Genomic DNA, 14,188 nt, shown 5'->3' with positions numbered 1-14,188 from the left:
TCAGGTCCAGGCTATTGAGGTGCGCGATCGCATCATTGAAAGATCCTCGACCTCGTCAATCTGGCGACAGGATGTCCTCTGCACCAGGCCGGTAGCCTTGAGCCCCACGGTGTGTGGGGTCTAGGCATAGTCTCACGCCTCCACTTGGTTCCTCGAGGCAGTCAGCCTTTGCCCACCCCAGCCCACCACAGAGGTGTCCGGAAGCGGCCCCGACTTTGATGCTCCCACTCAAGCACGTCTTCAAGCGCCTCGCGTTTCGTCATCGTATAGAGCCATTCCAATCCGACGAGATCCATCCTGAGCAGGGCGAGATAAGAGATGATGACGTAGAATCTCTCTGTCAGACAGTAGGCATTAGAATCTTGGAAAAACGCACGTACAGCAACGACGACTTACTGGACACGAGGCGAAGTTCGAATCCCGCGACTTTGAACTTTCCAGCGTGGACTTTACTCGCGCTGGCAAGGCGCAAACAAGATGCAAGATTCCCAGGGGCTCAGATGGTCCAAGACAGTCCATCCTGTCTTGGCAATCTTGCCGACCTGCTTCGACACGTCCCGGTGCCTCCAGTCCTCTAAAGAATAAGGAGAGAAGCCATAGAATAGTTCATGAAGACGGTGATTGAAGAAGGTGGACGAAGGTCGAGGATGGTGCTTGATAAAGGTGGTAGATGAAGGACGTAGAAGATGGATGACGATAGTGGATGAAGTTGATGGATGGTGGATGTCGAAGAGAAGGATGAAGATGAAGAACGCAAGATGACGATGGTTGATGGAAGAAGATAGTTGAAAAAGTTGGTTGAACAAGGTTGAGGGAGATGGAAGAGAGGAGAAGGAAGAGAAGAAAAGAAGGAGGAGGAGAAGGGAGAAGAGGGAGTATTTAGGCTTGAGGATGAAGCTCACGGAAAGGAAGGGAACGGCAGCCATTCACACAATATGTGTGATTGAATGTATGAATAAGAACAATGAATGGTGTGAACAGTCTAGCCAAAAGCCAAGAACCCCGAACATTCACAAGAACAAGACCATCAAAGATAAAATTCACGGCCAGGATCCTGGCACCTAATCCAACCACCATCTACATAGCTGAGCCCAGTGAAAAGCTCTACGCCGTCTATACTCTACACCCAAGACTATTTCCTACAGCCATGCAGCAAGCTTCAAACCAAGAAAAGAAATCCAATAAAACCTAACCAATGGTATATACAAGAAAAAGTCACGATCCGCCAGGAAGATCAAACCTGCACACTCGACCCATCGCTCTTCTTGCACGAGCAGCCACACGAATCCGACGCGATCTGGGACGGCGTGCGCGCATAGCTAGGCGGCACGTCCAGGGCCGGGTTGCGGGCGAAGAAGTGTCTGGGCCGGAGGAGGAGGGTCATGGGCTCGGCCGGCATGATGGGGTAATCCTCCGGCGCGGGGAAGTGGGTCAGGCCGAAGGTGTGCCACAGCACGATGTCGGTGTTGTCGATGGAGCTGTCGGCGCCTGCCTCCTCAATCCAGGCCGGGAGACCCTGAGAGGGTTCGCCGGAGGTCTGGGGGACGTGGCGGCCCGCGGGGTGGATTTGGTCATCGGAGTCTGTTTCAGCCAAGATTAGTTTCCAAGTCTATTGAAGCGCAAGCAAAAAGAAGTTGCGGGAGGTGTGGGACTCACATTTGGTAACGTGAACGGCGTGTCTAGCGAATCCAGCTCGCTTCCAGACCAGACCACCCTCCTTGGGAAGCAAAGGAGGCACCTCGCGGCTGACCAGCTTGTAGGTCACGGGCTTCTTGCTGTACGGGTGGAGCTTGTTGGTGTTGGCGATCTCCCAGGTGCGGCTGGTGTTTCCGTCGTAGTCCGACATGGCCTCGCGCGGGGTGTTGAACTTGGTCTTCTTGGCGTAGAAGGCGTTGCCGTACTTGTTCTCGGCGCTGCCGACCTCGCCAGGGCCCCGGACGGCGTCGACCTGGAAGACGGTGTTGTTGGGCCCGTCGATGTTGGCGTCCACGCGCAGACAGAACAGGTGCTGGTGGTTGTGCGCGTTGACACCGGGGTAGACCTCGGTGCCCCAGCCCTTGGTGTCCTCGCCGGGGTTCATGGCGTAGGTGTTCAGAATACCCGTCAGCTTGATGTCCAGCTGCACGGTGCCATCCTGGTGGAAGATCCAGTACACGCAGTACTCGTAGTTGGCGGCGGTGAAGATGTGCGAGATGATCAGCTTGCGAGCGCGGGTCACGATAACCGACTCGTCGCGGAAGTCGGTGTGCTTGAAGAGGATGCCGTTGTCCTCCTCGTGGATGCAGATGGCGTTCTTAACAATGGTGCTGGCACCGGCGCGGTTGACGAAGGCGGCATCCATGTAGTGGATGGCACCCTTGCAGTCGCAGCCCAGGGAGAGACTGTTGGTCATGTAGCCACCGCCGTATTCACCGAGATCGAAAGCGTGCTTGCGCTGGTGGGGGTGCTCGGGGTTACCGTAGGGGACGACCATCTCCGCGAGCGAGAGACGGTAGAAGACCGGGCGAACGTTGCCCTTGTCGTTGAATGTGATGTTGTTGAGCACGATACCCTCGCGGTAGTTGAATCCGACGTGGATGTTCCAGTTTTGCCAGTCAATGTTGCGTCCGTTGACATTGAAGGAGACACCTTCGGGCTGGGTGATGTGGATGGGCTTGATATCCGTGCGGAAGCCACCATCCTTCTCAATGGAGTTGACGTCGTAGTTGTTAGGAGGGGCCTTGCTGATCGGTCTCCGTACAGGGGGAATATCGATGTGAATGACCTCCTTCGTCTCGGCGTTGAAGATCGGGCAGAAGTCCAAGGGGTATGTGTATTGAGAATCGTCAACGTGCGGGCGGTAATACATGAGGGCTTGCTGCAGGCGGACATCGGTGCCGAAGCGCTCGTCGTATCCGATAGTCCAAGCTAAATCCAGTCAATACCAGCATCAAAAAGTACCGAAGATCGAAACTCACGATCGCAATAGACCTTGTGCATTTCTTCCTTGGGAATGCCGATGATAGCACACTGTTCGATAACCTTAGGGTCCTTGCGGACGATCGACTCCACCTCCTGCAGATCCTCCATCGTGATCAGAGGCTGCACGCCAGGTGTGTGCTTCCACTCGATCACCTTCTCCTGCTCAAGATCCACAATGCCATCGTAGACCTTGCCACCGGGCGCGATGGCAACCACGTCTGCCATACGGACGGGGCGAGGGGCCTTCTGAGGATCCGCCAGCCAGGCCATCATCTCGACCTTGCGGGGCTCGTAGAGCGTGACCGCATTGAAGTTGACTTTGCCGTGCTCCTTGCGGATCAGGGCCACCGCGGTATCTATTTCCGATGTCGAAAGAGGATCGAGGGGGTGAGGAGGAGGCGCGGTGGCCTTGACATGGTGAGCCAATTGTTGCAAGCGGTCGAGAACCATGATGTGCAAAGTTAGAGAATGGTAAGGGAGTAGTGTTTGGTCGTTGTGTCCTCGTGGGGTCCGGAGTTCGAGGAGTATGTAATTCTAGAAATATGAGAAAGTGTGGGGTAGAGCCGGGAGATTATCACGGCGGATGCTGGAGAGAGTAGACACAGACACAACTTCCAGCACAGTCTTGTGAGACTCTTGAGTTATTCCGACAACCATGAATGGCGGACCCAGTGGGTTTTAAAACAAACCGTGTCCAACAGCCATCTGCATGAAGGGTAGGAGTGACTGAGTGACTTCGTTCCGGATGAACGATAACAGCAGCGGTGTATACGATAAGCGGATGGAGAATCATGGGTGCATCGCCGATAAACCCAAGACCCGGATCCCTTTTCCCAACCTAGTCTAGCGTCCGATATGTGGCCGAGGCAGCCGAAAGCGGAAATGAGAACCTGAGCGGGCCAGACTCAGCATTCGCATGCTTTTACCCAATGCTTCACTTGCGGGATGAGGGGTTGATAGCCTGGACTACTCCGTAGGTAACTTACCTCGTAGGCTTTAGGTAGTAGTAATCACACATAGTAATCCAATGCGATCTGTCAAACCCTCTCCCCGCTCTCTCCACCTATCGCATCCCCACATACACTAGACTCAGTACTGCCAACGGAAGTGGCAAACCCCTCAAGTGACACATATCGGAATATGTCAATTCAAACTGGAGCCTATCTCTAAAAATGACAATTTCTTTACGCTCAGTGATAAGAAGCCGATCGGGTATCGCATCGCATCGCTCCCTCAGCAGATAAGTCTCGGAAACGCCACCGCAACAGTATGAAAGTGAGAAAAAAAAAAGATGATCATATTCCAGCCGTAAGAAGAACACCATACACCCTTGCAGAAACCCCACCTCCAAGACTATACGAAGGCACTTCAGGCGATGAACTCCATGGACGAACCGAGAGAGCAAACTAGCAACACAAACGAACAGGAAAAAATGCACCAAGAAAGCACAACCGATGCCACATGCTATGTACATCCATCAAATCGTATAGGGTTTCCTCCCATCCCTCCCACCGGGTACAGACCAGCTAAAAAAGAAAATAAGGCAAAGACAAACCAGAAAACCCAGCTTAGACATCAGCAATTGAAAGCACATATGTATCCACCATATCGAAAACACCCTCGGATGGGCGGGATTATCGTGGGCCGCAGTGTAGGTTCCTATACAGAAACGAGAAGGATAAAGAGTTAAATGTTCGGGAGGATTGCGAAGGCGAGATCGTAAACCTCGGCGCATCTGGCTCGAATACCCTGGAAAAAGGAGGGAGACGATGAGGACCGCCGATCAGCGCGGACCAGAAAGATCTCTCACGATTTGGCAGCCTGGAACTGTGCCAATACACCGCCAGTACCACCGGGGGTCATTGTGTGTGGTGTTTGGCTTCCGCCGATGTGACCAGCGTTGGGGGTGCTGGGGGTGCCCGTGGCCGAGTAGATGGTGGCCCCATTGAGGTTGGGGGTCTGGTGAGGTTGCATGTGGTACAGCAGCGCTGGCATCTGGCCGTTCAAGCCCCAGATCTGCCCGGAGTATTTCGAGTCGTCGATGGTGCCGCCGAAGACCAGCTGGCGCATCTTCCAGTAGATCTCACCGGTGACGAGGGAGTCGGACCCAGCCTGGTGGGCAATTCCCACGCGCTTGACGCCCAGCTCGTCCGCAATGTCCTGAAGACCCGACTTCTGACCGAGATTCGTCAGGATCTGGGCCGCGGCCGGGGTCAAGGGGATGTCGTTGACGGCCTGGTTGCGCCCGGCGTGCTTCATCAGGTACTTAATATCGTACAGCGACGGGAAGAAGATGTTCAAGAGCTTGTGGAACTCCTCCTCGCTTTCCGGCAGCGGCTTGCAGAGCATGATCTTCATCAGGTAACCGAAATCGTAGCCGGAGTGGAACGAGACCCAGTGCACGTCGTCCAGCAGGACCAGTCCCGAGCTGATCAGGAGTGCGCCAAACTCGAACGGATCGATGCCGTTCTTCTCGTGCATCGTGAAGTCAATCCCCGCCTTGGCCAGCATCGCCGTCGACTCCTGGGCGTACATATCCTCCTCCAAGGAGAACCGAAAGTTGAACTGCCATGTGCAAGGGGCCGGGACGAGGCTGTTGCCGAGGGGCTGACCATTGGCGTCGGTGGCATTCGGGGGCGGGACCTCGCCCTCGGCAGAGAACAGGGTGATGCCGAGTTGGATCATTTTGAGGAGGTCGACGTTACACCGGAGGGTTTGGTAGTGGTAGTCTGCTTTGTTGGTGAACGCTCCAATCGGGCGTGCGACGATGCCGGGGAATTCGGTGTCCTAGGACGATTGGTTCCCGTTAGCTTATACAACAGTTGCAATGCGATGCGCGCGATAGGACAGAAAGTGGTAAGCGCGGTTTAGGCTAGAGCGATGACTGCGCGAGCGTGTGTTGCGTGCCGTCCCCATCCACGTTTCGAGTCGAGGAGTAGGCGCCTTACCATGCTGATGTACGGGTACTTCTCCACGAACTGCCGCAAGATGGCCATCTCCTGAGCCAGGTTGTGGCTCCATACATCTCGGATCCGCGTCTTCACGGCGCCGCCTGCCTTGGACTCGAGCGCGAGCCGCCCGTCATGGGCCTGATGTAATTGCTGTTGTTGCATCTGCGCCCCTCGGGCGAAGCCCATCTGAGCCGCATGGCTGGCGAGCCCAGTACCGCCTGCATCCGCGGCGCCTCCGCCAAAGCCTGCCACCGAGATGCCATTTGCAATGCCGGAGCCGGAGAGGGTGAATGGGTTGATGTTGGTATTGGGATTCCCGGCGGCGAAACCCGGGTGACCACCGAGGGAGGGAGGAGGGAGAGCGGTGTTGGCGGATTGGGCGTGGGCGGGGTGATGTTGTTGTTGCTGTTGCTGTTGCTGCTGCTGTTGTTGTTGGGCCGCCGCGACCGCTGCTTGCTGGTGTTGCTGCTGAAGATGGGCCTGCTGCAAGTGGGTATATGAAGAAGCACCCAGGCCAGCAGGCCCGTATCTGCCGACAGGAGGTGGCATTATCGATGTAAGAACACGGGGGACTGAGCAACCGTCATAAATCGGGTTCGAAGGTGAGGAACTCGGATGATAGCTGTAAGAATAAGAGGAACAAGGGCGAGACGAGCACGAGCACGAGCACGAGTGTGGCGGTGGTGGTGGTGGTTAGTTAGTGAGCGAGTAGGATTCGGGGACCTTTTTCGCAGTTTGGGGGAAGAGGACGGAGAGTTGAGGTGCAGTGGGAGGAGTGAGAGTGGAAAGGCGGACAACGGAAGCAGAAGAGAACTGCCAGTGCAGTCGGACCTCACACCTCATTGACTCGAATGATGGGACTCGGGAAGCTACAGAACCGTCCCAATCCGTACTAGCGCGCCAAGACCCAGGCCTTCTCTCACTTGACTCTCTCTCTCACACTGTGCAGTGCACGTACAGCTTCAACTTCCGTTCCCCGTCTCCCTCCACTCAACAACCTCTCCCTCCCTCAATTGTCACCCCACAATCCGCAGACCCCTTATAAACTCTGCACCTTTTGAACTCGCCAAACCCCAATCCATCCATCCCCCCGAATCACCCCCCGAGAATCCAACACAATGGCCCGTACCAGCCCCACCGGTTTCGACCTCAACGAATTCAAGGCCGCCGCCCACCCCCGGTCGACCTGGGCCAAGAAGGACCCCTGGGCTCGCTAGTACGAACCAACCTACTCCTCAAATCTGTCATTGAGCCCTTCGCAAATCGAGCATCTTTTTGTACTAACGCAGGCCCAAAAACAGCGAGGCATGGAGATACACCGGCCCCTTCAGCCGCTTCAACCGCTTCAGGAACATCTTCCCCGGCCTCGGCATCGCCACCGTCGCCTTCGCCGGCTACTGCGCCTACGAGGCCGTCTTCCTCAAGGATGACCACCACCACGGTGGCCACCACGACGAGAAGCACCACTAAAAGCCGTTCGGTCTCAGCATATCACACGATGAGCGGAGCGCAGCGGGTTCGGTTCGGAGTCCGCTGAGTTTGGGATAAGGGGGTCTAGTCGATTACAAAGCTCTGCGCAAAACCCAACACCGGAACTGTCGGAATTGAATGGAACTTGCTGCGCGGGTCGTGATGGTGACAGAAAAAGAGAAAGGAAATGGGCAAAAGGGGCCCGCGGGATGGGAAACGGATACCCGAATACATCGGATTGCTGCGGAATCTGTTCTTGTTGTGTAAGGAGGGAGGACAAGGGATGTGCTGCTTTTCGCGACTGTGATACTATGAATCGTGTGGCTGAAGGTTGAGGGTTGCGTGGGCTTTTCTAGAGGGATGGAAAGCGAGACTCGTTGTTTTTTTGTCTAATACCTGAAGTCTCTTGCTTTTGGGCGGTAGAGATGAGTGCAGTGGCTCGCAGCTCTTTCGGTGGTGAAGAAAAGGGCGCTTGCGCGGGATGAGGCGCGGAGATAGGTTATGTACATAGATATCATGTTTCAAATTTCGTTTTTTTTGTTTATCTGTGTTAGCCATATGTAGAATCTGGTACTAGTATCTTCACTGTCGGCTAATGAGTTGATTGTGAATAAATGTTGTTGGTTATGGTAAGTAGATACTAGGTAGCTGATACGGATACTGTCGTCATTAAAGCAAAGGAACCCTCGGCACAGCCAATTGTTTATCAAGCATTGGTCATCAGATATCATTCATAAAATTAAGAAACCCCAACCATCCCCGATGCAAACACATTGCACACGTCTATACATGACTTTTCCAGTCGAATCATATCAAGCGAAGTAAAAAAGGAACCAAATACATCAAAATCACTCCTCGAAAACCAAGGAGATGCCATCATCACCCGCCGTAACCACCCGCTTACCATCCTGGCTCTGCACAAACGCCATGATACCGCCAGACTGCTCGCCCTCGGAGTTTTCGATCAAGCCCAAATGACCCTTCCACTCCTTCAGCAGACCGTGAGCAGCAGCCGCAGTACCACCGCGGGCGTCCCACCGTCTCACGATGCCGTCCATGCCGACAGTCGTGAGCAGCCACGACTGGCTCTGCGGGACCGCAGCACCGGGGCGGGGAGGCGCGGAGCCAACGCCGGGGCGGTTCTGTAGGAACTCGACCTTGACGACGGCGCCCTCGTGGGCCTCCCGGATGTGCCGGCGGACGGCGAAGCGGTGCGCGGCGTCGAAGAGGGCGATCGAGCCGTCGACCGACCCGGCCGCGAGGAGAGTCAAAGGTGGGGAGGAGAAGGACAGGGTCTCAACGCCGTCGGACTGCGCCTGCAAGGAAGCAAGAAGTGTGCCGGCCGCCGAGGCGCCGGTCTGCGCCTGCGAGGCCGCCTTGCCCTTGGCCTTGCCGGCGGCAGCACCGCCCGCAGCCGCCAGACGGGGGAGACCGACGACCTTGATGTGGCCCTCGGCACCGCCGACAGCGGCGATGGCACCACCGGGGGAGATGGCGATGGAGTACAGGCCGCCGTCGACGGCGAAGCGCTGGTCCTCGGGGGTCAGGCCGACGACGGTGCTGGTGCCGGCGGCAGAGGCCACACCGGCGGCGGCGGCGACGCCGAAGACGTCGTAGACGTAGAAGCTGCCGTCCTCGGAGACGGTGCCCAGCAGGTTGCCGTCGGGGGTCCAGGCGCCCGCGGTGCAGGAGGCAGTGTGCTGGAAGAAGGTCTGGATGATGGAGATGGGCTGGGCGGCGTCGGTGTGGTCGATGCGGAAGACCCAGGCGCTACCGTCATTGGCGCCGATGGCAACCACGTTCTTCTTCTCCTCGTCGCCGTTCACGTTGGGGCACACGGCCACCCAGTTGATCTCCTCGACTTCCTGCGTCTCAGCGACCAGCTCCCACGCGACGCCCGTGAGTTGGGGTGTGGAGTCCCGGTAGGCGCGCAATTTGCCGTCCAGGCCGGCCGTCACGACGTACTCGCCCTTGGGCTCGGTGAAAGCTACCGCATTCACGGTATCCGTGTGGCCGACCAGCTGCGCCAGCGGCTGCAGAGACTCGCGCTCTTGTTTCGGTTGCGGGTTGGATTCGTAGCTCTGAGGGAGGAGGGGCCGCGCGGCATTTGGTGTTGAGTCGAAGATGTAGGCCTTGTCGTCACCGGAGCCGGTGATGACGATCTGGTTGTGGACGGGGTGCTGCGCGATGCAGAAGACTGAGTCGGTATGGCTGTCGAAGTGGGCGGCGGAGTCGTTCTCCAATGTGATTTCTTGTTCTTCGTAGGTCATAGGCTGGTCCTCGTCTTCGCCGTCGGACTCCATGGGCTGATCTTCATCGCGGTGGAAGATTTCCTCCGCCTCGTCGGCCTGGATGTAGGCGTCATCGGCCTCACGGTGTTCTTGGGAGGACATGGTATAGTATGCGCTGGGGGTATAAGGTGTGAGGGTGCGCAACACAAGGACAAAGCTTAGATTGAGAGAAGGAAAGTAAAGTCTCTTCTGCGAAAGTCAAGGAAGATATAGAGATAAAGAAATCAACAAAATTGCAATGGGAGGAAAGAGGCAAGAAGTGAGTGAGTAGGAGCAACTTATTTTTTTTTTCTTAGGTCCATGAATTCTCCCGGTCAACCACCCCGCTTAGAAATTCATTTGTTCCCCGCGATCCAGCCAAACACTGCAAACATCCATTGAAAGTTGCCCCGATGGTTTCTAAGCCGGCGAAGGAGCCAGATCTTTCCGAATATGTACGGAGTACTTTGTTGTACCATAGTATGAACTGGAATTGCGAATTGCTCAATTGTAAAATATGTATCCAAATGAAATATCTACACATGACCACGTATCTAGTGATGTCTACCTCGCAAACTTCATATAGCAAAAGCTTCCTATTCCAATTGCTGCCCCAAGCGCACACGAAGCTCAAAGTCTCGAGCCTGCCTGTCTGCGGGCCTCCTTCTCCTGGTCGCGCAACAAACGCCGCAAGATCTTGCCACTGGGGCTCTTGGGGATGACATCGAGGAAGCGAACCCCACCCTTGAGCCATTTGTGCCGGGCCTTGTGCTCCTCGACGTGCTTCTTGATCGACTGAATCACTTCCTCATCACTGCCCGTGGCGGACGGGGACTTCACTACGATCGCTTTGGGGACCTCGCCAGCGGAATCGTCGGGGATCGCGATCACCGCACAATCCGCCACGGCAGGGTGCGTGAGAAGATGGGCCTCCAGCTCAGCCGGCGCAACTTGCAAACCCTATGTAGGCGTGACACGTCAGCGACCATGGTGCATGATAGCATAGGCAAGGGTCGAAAGCATCGCGCAACTTACTTTGACTTTGATCAATTCCTTGATGCGGTCTACAATGAAGACGTGCTCGGTCTTCTTAGGGCTCAAGCGGATAACGGCCTCGTCGCCCGTATACATCCAGCCGTCTTTGAATGTTTCCTTGGTGGCTTTGTCGTTGTTTAAGTACCCCAATACAACGCTTGGGCTGCGCACGACGAGCTCTCCGGGAGTATCGTAGCTTGTAATCTCTTCGCCTTCTGGTGTTACTATCTTGGCCTCCACCCCGGGTAAGATCGTGCCGGAGGAGCCGAACCATACGTCCCAAGGATGCGTGGAGGTGACAACCGTCGATGTTTCCGTCAAACCTATTGTACGGTGTTAGGGCGAGTCGGATGCTGGCACCTGTATTCTCTTACCATAACCTTGTCTTATCGTCACCGTCGGATAAAGCTTCTGGAACTCTTCGGCGGTTTCCATCCCCAGCGGTGCAGCCCCGGTGAAGACGGATCTGACGGCAGTGAGATCGTATTTGGCGCAAGTCCTCGCATTGCGAATCATGTTGATCAAGATCGGAGGGACCTACACAGCGCTCTGGTCAGCTTACGGAGTCTCGTGGTCTCATCCGCGCATCACTCACCACAAATAACGAAGTGATCTTGAAATCCTGAATACAAGCCAAGAAGGAATCGAGCTCAAATCTGGGCAGCACCACCACATTATCCCCTCTCCACGGCCCAGCGTGACACATCACCACGAGGGAGTAGATATGGCTCTGCGGGAGCAAGCACATCACAACATCGGTCGGCTCACTTTGCGTTCCGGGATCCTTGCGCGAATCACGGTAATCTTGCTCGAATGCTTTGATCTGTAGTACGTTGGCGATGACGTTGCGATGTGAGATCATGACTCCTTTCTGCCAGCCACTCCAACCATTAGCCTTTTATTTTCTGCTTCTGGGACCAGGTCTGCCATCGTAGCCACCTACCGGCAACCCGGACGTGCCACTGGAATAGCACAGGAACGCCGTCCGACGAGCTCCCTCCCCAGGGCCCCAATTCAAAGCTTCAACCTTTGGCAACGACTTCCCTGCTTCAACCAAATGATCCACCGTCTTGAACTCGGCTGGAGCCTTGGCTCCCGGGGTGAGTTGTGCGGGCACCTCGAGCAAGAAGATGCGATCCCTGGGAAGACCGGCAGCATCGGCGGCTTCCAGCGCCGTCTTCAACAATGGCAAACATGTGAATAGCACAGTGGCCTTGGAGTCCTGCAGCTGATATTTGAGCTCAGCGGCCGAGTAGGCCGCATTAGCGGGACTGGCTACTCCGCCCAGTCGATGCACGGCCCATGAAAGCGTCAACGTATCGATCTAGGAAGCAGAAGAAGCAAACGGTGTCAGCTACCTAACCCATCTCTATCCACTGGATCGACGTACGGTATTCACGCTGAAAATCGCCAAGGTCTTATCCCACTCGCTGCCTGCATTGGGCTGCCAGTTGAATTGGCTCGAGAGCGAGCGCGCCAGATACTCGACGCGCTCTACCACATCCAGCCATGAATAAGTTTTGCTGGTGACTCCACAAGTGAAAGGGTTCTGCGAGTAGCCGAGAGGGTTGCGGCCATGGAGATCGGTGAGCATGAACTCAGCGAGGGAGATGCTGTCGGGAATGGGCGACAATTTGCCGGCCGATTTGGGGGGACCGAAGACCATGGTTCTGGTTTTGCTCGGAGGTGGTCGCTGGTGAGAAGGGAAGTGGTTAGGGGAAGTTGGAGAGAGAGAGAAAAGAAACTAAAAGATGAGCTAAATGGAAGATGGGGAGAAGGAGCAATAAGTATACGGCCGGGGGGGGGGGGGGGGTCTTGCGGGGAAAGCTTCTCCTTGTCGGCGGGAAAGCCGAGGCTTTTGTGTTACTGGGATGGATTGATTCAATTCGCAAGGAACCGGTTGGACAAACCCATGGACGGTGATTATCTGATGTGGCTGAGAGTTTCCATCAAGTCTGTTTCAGAGTATGGGAAAAACTTAGACTGTGTACATCAATGCTCCAATAGCACATATTTAGGAAGACTGTAGTATGCAAAGTGTAGTAAAATCAGTGGTGGTGAAATAACCGAGGCAGCCCCGTTGTTGTTGTTGTGGTGGTGGTGGTGATTGTGGAGAGGGTCTTTTTGCCTTCCCCGCATTTTGCCTTGGCCGGCCGAGGGGGAGAGAGCAAAGAGAGAGCAAAAAGAGAGATCGCCGCTCCCTATCTTTGGGTCCTGCACCTTCCCAAATCTTGGTCTAACTCCTCATCCTATCCTGCTTCATGACCAAGCATATGCATAATTATTCACAACGCCGATATGAATAAAATTGTCCAAGCTCTAGTCTCGACCTCAATGGCAGTGAGCAGGTCATGACATCAAGGAATGCGGATGCGAATGCGGAAATCGAGCTGCCACCGTTACACTGCCATCCTCCTCCACTTGCCGGTAGACTAATACCCCCGACCGTTGCGATGATCGTCAATCATTCACTGCCCCGAGTTGATCGTTGATCTTCCGCTTCGCTGCATGTTCGGCTTTTGTTATCCAGATACTATTCTCAGTCCTGCAAGTACTGAACAAAGCGATCACATCAGCAATAGCAGCAGACACACCTCGATGAATTACCCAAGGCCCGTGGCGAACCATCAACACACACATTGCTCCACTTAATAAGGCCGTCGTACATCTTCCTGACGCAGCAACCTTCATCACCCTTCATCTCCCAGACATTTGGGGCTTGTCTACGTCTCCCGCTCCCCTCTCGCTAACCTACCTCATCGAACAAGACAATCACTTCATGGACCGCTGCGAAAACTGCGGCGGCGAGGGCCATCCCACCAAGGAATGCCCTGTCCCGCGCTGCTACACCTGCCTGAAGCTGGGCCACCTCGCGCGCGCCTGTCCCGACCAGATCTGTCGCAACTGCCATCAACGGGGCCACGAGGCGCGAGATTGTACGGAGACAAAACAATAAGACACGCACCCAGTGAGCATGTTTCTCATCTGTTGGATGAAGATGACGTGCTGATCGAAATGGTAGATAGATTATGGCTTGGAGTTTTCAGGTTGCAATCAGGCTTGAATACATTCTGATGGGGTTGTCTCGCGAATTTGGGGATATTGATTAGACTGGAGTCGGGCGCATTTGGTTCGATATCGCAGAATCTCAGTTTGACCTCCAGAATCCGCGCGCTTTCCTTGTCGTGGGGTTTGCAAGTTTGACTGCAGGTTCAAATATTGATGATTCTGGAATGTATTGCTGTTGGATGAACGAAGAAATGATTTTCAATTAATGGAGCTGTGGCCTTTGCAAATGAGAGTAATGGACCTAATTGAGTGGCACAGTCAATGGAACAACCAAGTTCTCAGCCAATCTGGCAGGATTTTGTAAAGCTGTAGCTTGGCACATAGTGTTTTCTGGCTTGAGGCGTACCATGAACGCTATCCGCAAGCACTAACTGGAAGCCTAGGTTGAGTTCATCGAACCCTGGTAAGCACAGGAGCAGCAGCAACTTCAAC

General features: G+C 55.0%; 7 protein-coding genes across 7 annotated transcripts; 1 reads left to right on the top strand and 6 right to left on the bottom strand.

Moving 5' to 3' along the window:
- BO72DRAFT_498135 (uncharacterized protein) lies at positions 1–296 on the bottom strand (the record flags this gene model as incomplete). Its single annotated transcript, XM_040948749.1, has 2 exons — positions 1–120; positions 177–296. The coding sequence occupies 2 exons, from the start codon at positions 294–296 to the stop codon at positions 1–3; spliced, it is 240 nt and encodes a 79-aa protein (XP_040799491.1).
- Positions 297–1,188: 892 nt separating this feature from the next.
- Positions 1,189–3,904, bottom strand: BO72DRAFT_529382 (peroxisomal copper amine oxidase). The gene is made up of 3 exons (XM_040950237.1): positions 2,958–3,904; positions 1,657–2,907; positions 1,189–1,581 (listed from the first exon to the last, which is right to left on the bottom strand). Exons 1-3 carry the CDS (start codon positions 3,409–3,411, stop codon positions 1,235–1,237), a joined length of 2,052 nt encoding a protein of 683 aa, XP_040799489.1. The 5' UTR covers positions 3,412–3,904; the 3' UTR covers positions 1,189–1,234.
- Positions 3,481–3,889, bottom strand: BO72DRAFT_171704 (uncharacterized protein). Its single transcript, XM_040939378.1, has one exon. It carries the CDS (start codon positions 3,752–3,754, stop codon positions 3,536–3,538), a length of 219 nt encoding a protein of 72 aa, XP_040799490.1. The 5' UTR covers positions 3,755–3,889; the 3' UTR covers positions 3,481–3,535.
- An 863-nt stretch (positions 3,905–4,767) lies between the features above and the next one.
- BO72DRAFT_382338 (CCR4-NOT core DEDD family RNase subunit POP2) lies at positions 4,768–6,461 on the bottom strand (the record flags this gene model as incomplete). The annotated part of the gene is made up of 3 exons (XM_040941471.1): positions 4,768–5,748; positions 5,910–6,323; positions 6,360–6,461. 3 exons carry the CDS (start codon positions 6,459–6,461, stop codon positions 4,768–4,770), a joined length of 1,497 nt encoding a protein of 498 aa, XP_040799488.1.
- A 569-nt stretch (positions 6,462–7,030) lies between these two features.
- On the top strand, positions 7,031–7,364 carry BO72DRAFT_340620 (NADH dehydrogenase [ubiquinone] 1 beta subcomplex subunit 3; the record flags this gene model as incomplete). Its single annotated transcript, XM_040940604.1, has 2 exons — positions 7,031–7,128; positions 7,214–7,364. Coding segments are annotated over 2 exons (249 nt in total), but the record flags the coding sequence as incomplete, so codon positions are not given.
- A 721-nt stretch (positions 7,365–8,085) lies between these two features.
- Positions 8,086–9,965, bottom strand: BO72DRAFT_171697 (WD40 repeat domain-containing protein). Its single transcript, XM_040939377.1, has one exon. The coding sequence runs from the start codon at positions 9,773–9,775 to the stop codon at positions 8,231–8,233; it is 1,545 nt and encodes a 514-aa protein (XP_040799486.1). The 5' UTR covers positions 9,776–9,965; the 3' UTR covers positions 8,086–8,230.
- A 235-nt stretch (positions 9,966–10,200) lies between these two features.
- BO72DRAFT_449839 (acyl--CoA ligase) lies at positions 10,201–12,402 on the bottom strand. Its single transcript, XM_040945110.1, has 6 exons — positions 12,078–12,402; positions 11,631–12,011; positions 11,283–11,558; positions 11,062–11,224; positions 10,688–11,010; positions 10,201–10,612 (listed from the first exon to the last, which is right to left on the bottom strand). Exons 1-6 carry the CDS (start codon positions 12,351–12,353, stop codon positions 10,283–10,285), a joined length of 1,749 nt encoding a protein of 582 aa, XP_040799485.1. The 5' UTR covers positions 12,354–12,402; the 3' UTR covers positions 10,201–10,282.
- Between the last annotated feature and the right edge of the window lie 1,786 nt (positions 12,403–14,188).

Source organism: Aspergillus fijiensis, assembly GCF_003184825.1.
Source record: "Aspergillus fijiensis CBS 313.89 unplaced genomic scaffold BO72scaffold_37, whole genome shotgun sequence".
NCBI lineage: Eukaryota > Fungi > Ascomycota > Eurotiomycetes > Eurotiales > Aspergillaceae > Aspergillus > Aspergillus fijiensis.
The sequence above is the reverse complement of the archived record's forward strand: the minus strand, read 5'-3'. Positions and strand labels throughout refer to the sequence as shown.